Here is an 11,240-nt window from a genome sequence, read left to right as displayed (position 1 = left end):
AGCTTCCGGGTAAAATCTAGAAGACAAGAAATATTCTCTAAAGCAATTATCAAATATCTGTGTTCAAATAGTAAATTATATATTATGGTTTTAAAATATGGCTATAAAATTGGTAGACTAGACAAAAGGATGTAGTACCACAAGTGATTAGAAAAAATCAAAAATAATTTCTGATCAAGAATTTTATTATTTATAGAGGTCATACATATACACACAGATGGACACACATTTGGACACAAAAACACAGAGAATTGATCACAAATAATCACTGACAGTTGAATTGCAGAAAACCACATATGCAAATGAAAAATGCATTTTGTGCACAAAATAAGATCAGGAGTAAGAATTAATTTTTTAAAAATTAGATTAGTAAATTAAAGAAAATCATCCTACCTATTTTATATTTGATGCAAGAACATTGTTATAGCATCCTCATGGGTCAAATTTCAGTGTTTGAACAGGAAGCATTCATGTTACAAGGATATCAATTCTTTTCTAGGTAATCTAATTTTAGACTGAACTTTTTTCAAGTTATCTCTTTATTGAGTCACAACTGTCCTCTCATAAATTTCAGCACTTGTTCTGAGTTTGGTTTTTTGAGAAAAACAAAGGAAATATACCACATTTTCATATGACAGATCTTAAACATGTATATAAATGAAACTGTGTGTCTTTAACCATTTTCTTTTCTAATCTGAAAGCTTTCAGGAACACTTGTTTACCATGCACAGTGTTTAAAATTTCTTATTAGTTTTGTTATTATTTTAATCTATTTTTTTCAAGGTCATAATGCATGTCTATGGCCACAAACTTGAATAATACCCCATGTTCTATCTGTAAGTGCAGACTGTGAGTTACTAACACAGTTTTTTGAATGTGAAGTTATAGTAGGATAATATGTGAACACCCAGCCATGCCTGGGATGAAAGTGTGAGTCATTATCAACCATCTGTACCAGCCTAATATCATTTCTTTGTTTTACTGGGATGAAAGCCTTAGGCAATATGAAAGGAAGTAGATATTTTCAATCTGTCACCTTTGGTTGAGGAATATGGAGGCCAGTAAAACTTGCATGTCATGATTCTATTCCTCGACTCCAAGTGAAAAGATGAATTTACAAGAAGCCAAAGAGTGGAAAATATTTCAATGTATCATAACTCGTTATAATGAACTGATGTGTTTTTAATTTTTTTCCAAGATTAATCTAGACTCTTCTCAGTTCTTGAAGACAGATGGCAGCTGGTCATGAGGTGGACTTCCAAGGATTCATGTTGAGTTGACCACATTCTCTGAGCAGAAAGAAATAAATGAGCACCTGTGTTCAAACTTGAGCTTTCATCCTGGGTAAACCTTGATCCTAATCTAATGTAAGAGTCTACCTAATTAAGAAGGAGGGCAAAAGAGAACAATATAGAATACAACTGTTATATCCATCCTTATATCCATACATATCCATACATATCCATATCCAATACAACTGTTATATCCATCCTTCAACTCTCCAGAAAGAGTTGTTTGGTATCTGTAGCACAGTCTTCTTTGCATAATTTTTATTTAGGGTTGTTTTTACAATCAATAAATTCCTTTAAATATGTCCTTTTCTCTGAATTGAGAGCTATTATGTCAGAAAATTATTGGATATAAAAACATTTAGCATGCAGTTTTTTTAATCTTTAGTTGTATGTGAACAAAATATCTGTAGTTTACTTCTTTCTTTTTATGCGCTGCTGGGATCCAACCGAGGGTCTAACATGTGCTAAGCAAGCACTCTACAACTGAGACACAACCCAAGCCCCACATTCTACATTTTAAAAGCTTGTTTCCAAATAACTGCAGTAGGTCCTCAGTGCAGTGAGGGAGGCGATGCATCCTTGACATTTTCACACAAGAAATCTCAGACACAAGGCCTTTGCTATAGTCATAGAACAAACAAGCAGCAAAACTAGAGTTCAAATCAAGTTCTTATCACTCCTAATCCAGTGCTATCTTCCTTAGAGAAGAGCTATGAAAAGAAGACAGGACAAAAATGCATACAATAGCAAAACAGTGTTAGGCAATATTGTGACATAGAAATTTAATATGTTTTTAACAAGAGCATTGAATTGTCTTCTGTTATTTGTGCAGGTAAAAGGCTATGGGAAGTTTCAATACCAGTTTGGGAGAGGGCTTCATTTTGGTGGGCTTCTCAGATTGGCCTCACCTGGAGCTCCCCTTTTTTACTTTCATTTCAGTATTCTACTCTCTGACTCTCTTTAGCAACACCACCATTATCACACTTTCACAACTGGACCCTCGACTGCACACACCCATGTACTTCTTCCTCTGCCACCTCTCCTTCCTGGACCTCTGCTATACCACTAGCACTGTGCCCCAGCTGCTGATCAATCTTTCTGGACTTGAGAGGACCATCAGCTATGGAGGGTGTGTGGCCCAGTTCTTCATTGTCCTTGCTTTGAGTGGAACTGAGTGTGTGCTCCTGGTAGTGATGGCCTTTGACCGCTATGCTGCCGTGTGTTGTCCACTCCACTATACAACCACCATGCACCCCCTTCTCTGCCTATCTCTGGCTATTGTTGCCAGAGTGGGAGGCCTCCTGAATGCTCTTATTCAGACAGGCCTTGTGGCATCCCTGCCACTCTGTGGCCTTCACTGCCTGAACCACTTCTTTTGTGAGATGCCTGTGTTACTGAAGTTGGCTTGGAAGGATACAGGAGGAACAGAGGCCAATCTGTTTGTGGCTGGAGCCATAACTTTGGTTGTTCCTGTTGCACTAATTTTAAGATCTTATGCCCACATTGCTCAGGCATTGCTGAAGATCAAGTCAATGACTGGGTGCAGAAAGGCTTTTGGGACATGTGGCTCCCATCTTTTGGTGGTCTGTCTTTTTTATGGCTCAGCCATGTACACATATCTCCAACCCATGGGCAGTTACTCTGATAGTGAAGGAAAGTTTGTTGCCCTTTTTTATACTGTCATTAGTCCCGTGCTTAATCCTATACCCTAAGGAACAAGGATGTTAAGAGGGCTCTGTGGGATGTACAGGGAGAGAAAGCACTTTCAGGTAGGAGGGGTAAGGTGGCCAAAGAACATTTTCTGTGATAACTTTTTTACCCTGAAACACTTTCTATTATTTAGAGTTAGCTGGTCACTAGAAAACAGTGGTGGTGGGACTCAGGTTTTTAGCTCCTTCCTTTTGCAAGTGGGAATCTCATGAATTGCTTTGTAGCTAATGTCTACTCTCATTGTGCAGCAGGGAGTCACTGCTGATCTGTATCACAACTTCCCACAAAAATAACGCTGAGAAAAGGATATGTTCTGGCCAGACATAGAGATTAGAGTAGGGGAAGGATTCTAGACATTTCCAAGAGTGAAGGGAAAATTAATTGTGAAAAATGCCTTTTCCAAAGTCAATGACTCCCAATGTGGATGGCACTGTCCTTAAATGTGGAGAACAAGAGTTCACCACTTTGTTTCTAATAAATGGCCCCTGGTCACTTCCTCACATATCTGAGTACCTGTTCTAAGTTCTCCTACAATGATTAACCTTCTAGAATTCTAGTGGTTACCATTACTTGGCAGAAAGAGGAGATCATGATTACAGGTACTTTACTGAACATATGAAGTTTCAGATATGAGTGTCATTTACCTGCATGAAGAAAAAGTCAAAGTCATTAGGATAGTATTGAGTAAAGGAGGCATCCAAATCTGGTCAGCTGAACCTAGTCTTAATCATGTGACTTGGTGTCATGGACAAGATATTTTCATGCAAGAGAGAGGAGAATAAAAAATAAATGAGCACCAAAACAATCAGAAATGTGTTCTGGGCTATAAAATATAAAAATTATTCATTCTATATAATTGCATATTTGTGCCTATTAACCATCTTCTCTCTAGTCCAAAGAGATTTTTTTGTCCAAACTTAAATGATAAAACAAATGGATTAAAAGTAAATGCACATAGGTGAGCACCATGTAATAGCATACAAATATTTTATAATTAAAATGAAAAATTAGGTTAGAGATTAGAATATATTTGCATTGTATATAACAAACATGCAGGGCTGGGATTGTGGCTCAGCAGTATAGCACTCACCTAGCACGTGCAAGGTCCTTGGTTCAATCCTCAGCACTGCATTAAAAAAATAAATAAATAAAATATAATGAACATCCTACAAATCTTTTAGAAAAGAGAAAATAGTCGAATAGAATGTAAAAGCATATAAGCAGATAATTCATGAAGAAAATGATACGAAGAATAAAAAAGAAATTCAGAATGTAAAAGCTAAAAACATAAAAAAAGAAAATGAGTTGTACAATAAACTATGTGAAAAGACATTGAGTCCAACTCATAATGAATTAAATGCAAATTACAGTAATAATCAGATATAATTTCATGCTCATAACATACATTTAAAGATATCTTCAAATAGAGCTTCAACTGAGGAGAAGCAAATTTGGAAGATCAGAGCTAGGCTGCAATCCCTGAACCCTCCATAGCCCTGAGTGAAAGCAGGGAAAGAGCAAATGCCCAGGGAGTGATGATAGTGTAAATATTCTAAAACTTAATATTGAACAGTTTGACACTTGGAGGGACTGGTGTTTGGTTACTAGAGTAGAAAATAAGTCAACATTCCTTGATCCATAACCCTGACCAGGGTGGAGTTTTGGGAAAGGGAGAAGAAAAGCGCATGTGCTTACTTCCTTAACAACAGCTGGAAAGAAAAGCAGGCTAAATGAAAATGTGACATAAATAACAAAGACAGTGAAAGGGATCAAGTTGCTTAGAACAAACTGTGGACTGAAAGCCATGCCAGGCCTGGCAGCCATTTTATAGAATTCATAGCTAGCCAACCTCCTTAAAAGAAATTAAATCAACACAGCGCCACTCCACCTTCAGATAGCAACAAATAAAACTATAGGGAATACCTCTGAAATGGGTTGCCCCAGTAATCTGTCTAGAAGTTACCTGTGGAGGAATCACTGCTAACTAAAAGTTACTGAAACCCCCTTTCCCTCACCATGGACAAGAGGAGTGCAATGGAGCTGACCAAGAGCTAATTACTCTCAGGGAGTGCTAACTCTGACCCAGCACTCAACACAGCCTCTGTGGGAGCTCAGACAAAGATGGGCCAACTGACACCCCACCCCATCGTGGTGATGAGTAAAACCCAGTGGGCTGTACCCACCAGAACTGAGGCTTCTGTAGTGCAGGGAGGCCAGAGACAGCTTGTACCTGCAGGCCTCATGGTTGCAGAAGGGTTCAAGGTGCTTGGATAGCAGCATATCAAGGATATCCCAGAAGAAGGAAGTAGCACAGCGATTTAAAACTGTGAAGAGTAAGAGACCAGGGGTAGGCTGTCCAACTGACTCTTTTTCCCAGTCAGCAGAGGGGAACAGAGCTCACTTTTCATACTCACAAACATTAAGAGCTCTCTTGGGCCAAGTATCTCTCTATCCCAGTCAGAGGGTCAGTACCCCAGAAATCTAGATCATCCTAGGTATAGGGTCAGTACCACAGATGACCCATGGGACCCATGGTTGCAGGCAATCACCAGGTGCTTGATTGCACCACTCCAGGGAAGACCCAGCAGAGGGGAGACTGCACTGGTGATTAACAACCATGGGCAATTGGAACTCAGACACAGGAAGGCCAAATGACTCTATAGTACAGTCACAGGGATGGTATCCCAGCAATTTACAACAGTCAGGAGGGAGGCTTCTGCACCACATACCACCCACAGAAACACACTATCACAGGTTCCACACTTTCAGACAGTTACAAAGCTCTATGCCATTTTAAAGAAGGCCCTTAGGAGGAACTGGGTTTCCAGTGGCCATAAGCAGTGTGACAACCCTGAACCCACATCCTGTGCTCCTGCACTCAGTAGAAATAACCAACAGACAACAAAACAACCCCGCAGACATGCATCCTCAGGTCCCTGGACTGATGAAAAAGAACTGGGTGTTTGGAAATCAATAGCAACCAACGGTTGCTGTGCTCAACACCTCTAGGAGAAACAAAACATGAAGAGTGATAGGCATCTTCCAAATGTCCCAAATCTTGAAGAAGGAAGACTCAAAGTATTTTCTCCCCATTGGCATAAATTATTATGAATGGGTATATTGCCAACTTGGATATATATATCTCCAGACACACACATATGTGTGTGTGTGTATATATATATATATATATATATATATATATATATATATATATATATATATGTATATGTATGTGTGTGTGTATATATATATATATATATATATATATATATATATATATATCACTCTTCATTCTGATTTCATAGTTGTTACCCTAGTTATTGATACTGAACTCTCAACCCATTTAATTGCATTAGTTCCAAGCTTTCAGAACATTAACTGGAATCATTCTGTGTTTTTCAAGCCCAGATTTACACTTGCTCTTCTTAATCCTTCTTTGTCCTCTTACCTTACCTGCAACTGTCTCAAATCCCAATTTTTCTCTCCTCCACTTTTCTCCCCCTAAACAACATAGTAGTATCTTTACTAGATTTAATAATAAATTTATCAAACTATTCTTGAACACTCCTATGATAATATACCTGTCTTAGAGACTGTAGAGAGCATTTTCAAGTTTTTGTTTTCCTTAAGATTGATAAATATGTGGCTTTGCTCTGTTTAGTGTCTTCTCTTAATGTGATAAACTTTAGTGTCTTCTCTCAAAGTGGTGCTGATACTGAAAACAGCAGAAATCACAAGTTAAGTGAAAGTATGAACATCTGGATTTTCACCCAGCCTGGGGCACTTACAGGATAGGAGCTCTAAATAGTCTATTGCATAAAAGTGGAGATTATAATCATGCTAGCAGAGGGTGGAAATTAGCAGTACAAAAAAGAAAAGGAACAAACAACCCCAAACAGTAAATACTTCAACAAATGTGATCATTGATATTGCAATAGAGAAAATGGTTGAGAAATTATTTAGAAAGTTTACAGTTAAAATTTTCAGTGAGCTAAAAGAAGAAGAAAAGCATGAATTTTGAAAATACAGAGTAGAACATCATATATATATATATATGTGTGTGTGTGTGTGTGTGTGTGTGCATGCATCCACATGCACACACATTTTTGTAGACAACAAAGATTTATTTTTCACAGTTTTGGAAGTTCAGGTTTCCAAAACAATTTGTGCACATTCTGTGTCTGTTGAGGGTCTATTTCCTTGTTCATAGATGTGACTTCTCAATGTGTTCTCACATGAGAGAGGGAACTAGCAAGATATCTGTGATCTCTTTTATAAAGGCACTAAGCCCAATTATGAAGGTTCTGCTCTCAAGGCCTGATTGTCTCCACAGTCAATAATACCTAATATTGTCACCTTGGATGTTAGAATTAATCTTTTGCATTTGGGGAGGACATAGGCAACCATCTGTGCACACCTAAAATCGCTTGGATATTTCTTTGCTCCTGTGCTAATGTATTAGTCTAAGGCTGCCATATCAGAATAGCACAGACTGGGTGGCTTAAATAACAGACACTGAAGCTGGGCATGGTGGCACACACCTCTAATCCCAGCAGCTCGGGAGGATCACGAGTTCAAAGCCAGCATAGCAATTTAGTGAGGCCCTAAGCAACTTAGTGAGATCCTGTCTCAATATAAAATAGAAGAAGTCCTGGGCATTTGTCTCAGGGGTTAAGAGTTCCTGGGTTCAATCCCCAGTACCACAAACAAAAAAGAAAACATACAAAAACAGAAATTTAATTCTAAAAGTTCTGGAAAGTGCAATTCCATGATGAATTGGCTGGCACATCTATTTTCTGGTGGGAGTTTTTTCCAGGCGTGCAGACAGCCACCTGCCTGCCATGTCCTCACTTGACTTCTTTTGGAATATATTTTAATGTATGAAATGCTTTATGCTATAAAACTTTGGATTCTTGACTTGGTGGAACTGAAAACCCTGGCCTATTCTCAAAAAGCCTTTTCCCTCTCAGGATGTCTGAATGTTCCATGTATTAATCTGGCTAGGGCTTTCATGGAAGCTTATGTATGACAAAATTAGGTCAAATGTCAGGTTGGTTACCATGGAATTTTGGAAGACAACTTTGTCCTATACGAGCTCTGTGGCACAGCCAATGACTGACCCACTGGAGTAGCAGGGCTGAAGAGATCTGGGTAGATGTGTCGAGTTTTGGAAGAAATGTGTACAGGATTGAATGGTGTCCTGCCAAACTTTGTGTCCTTCCAAGGGCCTCAGAATGTGACCTTAATTAGCAACAGGATTGTTGAAAATATAATTAGTTATGGCAAGATGAGGTCCTATCAGAATAGGGTAGGCTCTAATCCAATAATGCTGTGTCTTTATTAAAGATGAAAGTGACTCAGACTCACAGGAAGGCACGTAAAGATGGATTAGGACGATTTTGGTTAAGAGTTAGCAATTCTAAGAAAACAACCAAACAGTACTCTTGGAAATGAAAGATACACACACACACACACACAAAAAAAAAAAACAAATTAAAATTTGATGGAAAGCATTATCAATAGATTAGGACACTTTGATGACTAGTTCTCAGGTCTCAAAGTATAAAATCCTAAAAATAAAGTTGACAGTAAATAAAAGATGTTAAGAGACCATGAAAAGAATATTCAAAAAATCTGGGATAATATTTAGAGAACAAATATAACAATTATTGGTATATAAGAAGAATAAAATACAAACTAAAGACATGTACAACATTTTCAATAAAATAATATAAAAGTTTCCAAACCCTGGGTTTGGGTATAAGATGGAAATCCAAACACAGCAGCCATTTAGAGTAATCAACAGGCAAGATCAAAATTATTCCATCCAAAACATTATAACTAAAATTTGTAATATGCACAAGAAGGAGAGAATTTTAAAGCCACAAGAGAAAAATGGCAGGACACATTTAGAGATAAGTCAGTTTGGACTGCAACAGATTTCTCAACCATACTCTAAAAGTAAGGAGGGTTCTGAAAGATATCTGGTGCCAACCAAGATTACTTTATTCAGGAAAACTATACTTTAGAATTTAAGATAAAATAAAAACTTCCATTAGAAACAGAAATAAAAAGAATTTAAGGGCTGGGATTGTGGCTCAGCAGTAGAGCACTCACCTAGCATGGGCAGACCTGGGTTCGATTCTCAGCACCACATAAAAAAATAAATAAATAAAAAGGCACTGTGTTGTGTCCATCTACCAAAAAAAAAAAGAAAGAAAAGAAAAGATTCTCTCTCTCTCTCTCTCCTTAAAAAAAAGAATTTATGACCACTGAGTCAACACAACAAAATATGCTCAATTAAATATTTTATGCAGAAAGAATAAATAAAAATGAAAAACAGCATAGGAATGAATCATACTAAAATATGCAGTTAATGAGAATTATCTGAATTAAGCATTAAAAATAAATTAAAATGGCAGGAAAAATCCATCTCTCTACAATAATAATAAATGTAAATGGTCTAAGCCCTCCAATCAAAAAACACAGATTGGCAAATTAGATTAGAAAACAAGCTCAAACATATGTGATTTACAAGATACTCTCCATAGGCTGTAGATGAATAAACTGAAAATGATACAGCATGCAAGTGGAAACTTAATGTAAGCAGGGGTAGCTACTATCAGACAAAGTAGATTTTATGCCAAAATTAGTCAGAAGAGACATAGAAGGCCACTTCACACTGATTAAGGAAATCACCCAACAACAAGATATGATGATTATAAATACTGGCTCAAACATCAATGTATCTATATACATGAAACAAAACTCACTCAACATAAAGAATCAAATAGACACCAATGCAATAATACTGAGTGATTTTAACACCTCTCTCACCTCTAGATAGGTCATCCAGACATAAAACCTTCAGAACCTAAAAAACCTGTCCATCAAATGAACTTAACATACATCTATGGAAAATTTTATCTATTGAAAACTGAATTGGCTCTCTTATTAGCAGCATAGGGAACTTTCTCAAAATTGATCATATTGGAGGGCACAAGCAAGTATTATAAAATACAGAAAAAAAGCTAGAGATAATTCCTCCAAAGCTATCAGATCATAAGAATAAAATTGGAAATTAACACTGAGATGAAATATAGAAACAGAAAATATTTTAACTTCTCAAGGTTGAATAATACACTTTTGAATGAAGAATGTATCAGAAAAGAAATCAGGGGACAAATAAAAAATTCTCAAACAAATGACAAGAGATACAACATATCTGATGATGACATGATCCTTTATTTAGAAGACCCATAAACCTCCACACAAAGACTTCAGAGATGATAAATTCAGCAAAATAGCAGGATATAAGATCAACATACATAAATAAATTTCCTTCCTATACCACAATAATGAAACTGTTGCAAAAGAAATCAGGATAACAATTCCACTCACAACAACCTCAAAAAATGAAATAAATAATTGATAACTAATATGACCAAGGAAGTGAAATACCTCTAAAATAAATAGTGTAGAATGCTGAAGAAAGAAATTGAATAAGTCCCTAAAAGATGGAAAGACCTCCTATGTTCTTGGATAGACAGAATTAATATTGTAAAAATGATCATATTACTAAAAGCATTATATAAATTCAGTTCAATCCAATTCAGAATATGAATGACATTCTTCAAAGAACAAGGAAAAAAAAACAGTTCTAAAATTCATTTGGAAGACTAAGAGACCCAGAATATCCAAATCAATCCAGACAAGAAGAGCAATGCCAGAGGCATTACAATACCAAACCTCAAACTATACTACAGAAAATTGTAATGAAAACAGCTTGGTATTAGCACTAGAAAAGACATGAAGACCAATGGAATAGAATATAAGACACAGAGACAAATCCATCAAGGTACAGTCCTTGATACTTGACAAAGGTGTTGAGAGCCACAGCCGAAGGGACCCCAGCAAACTTCCAGCTGCCAGCTGATTGGCTCCTCTGCAGTGATGCTCATGGGCTGTTTCCCCATCCTTTCAGACCACGGAGCTGCTCATTGGGGGACTCTTTTGGCTCCGCCCATGCGGCCCAGCCAATCGGCCTCAAGAGCAGGAGGAAGAGGGGTTGAGAGGCTGGCCAGAAGCCGGTGGTGGCAGTTGGGCTCTGAGGGAATTCCTGGAGAGCTCATGTGGTGCTGCGTGTGTGTTCTGAAAATAAAATTCATTTCTGCTTGACAAGTGGCTCGTGAATTGTGCCCAGCCAGACTGCGGCACAAAGGTATCAAAAATATCGGT

At 37.4% G+C, this 11,240-nt stretch overlaps 1 protein-coding gene across 1 annotated transcript; it reads left to right on the top strand.

Moving 5' to 3' along the window:
* Nucleotides 1-2,134: 2,134 nt before the first annotated feature.
* Nucleotides 2,135-3,004, top strand: LOC114082256 (olfactory receptor 2Y1B-like). The gene has a single exon (XM_027923577.2). The coding sequence runs from the start codon at nt 2,135-2,137 to the stop codon at nt 3,002-3,004; it is 870 nt and encodes a 289-aa protein (XP_027779378.1).
* Nucleotides 3,005-11,240: the final 8,236 nt, after the last annotated feature.

The sequence above is a fragment of the Marmota flaviventris genome, chromosome 5 (genome assembly GCF_047511675.1).
Source record: "Marmota flaviventris isolate mMarFla1 chromosome 5, mMarFla1.hap1, whole genome shotgun sequence".
In the NCBI taxonomy this organism is placed as follows: Eukaryota; Metazoa; Chordata; class Mammalia; order Rodentia; family Sciuridae; genus Marmota; species Marmota flaviventris.
Note: the sequence above shows the minus strand (reverse complement) of the source record. Positions and strands in the feature narration are given on the sequence as shown.

Excerpts from the sequence above, each read along its gene's own strand:
- LOC114082256 (XM_027923577.2), top strand. The coding sequence starts at position 2,135 with ATGGGAAGTTTCAATACCAGTTTGGGAGAGGGCTTCATTTTGGTGGGC.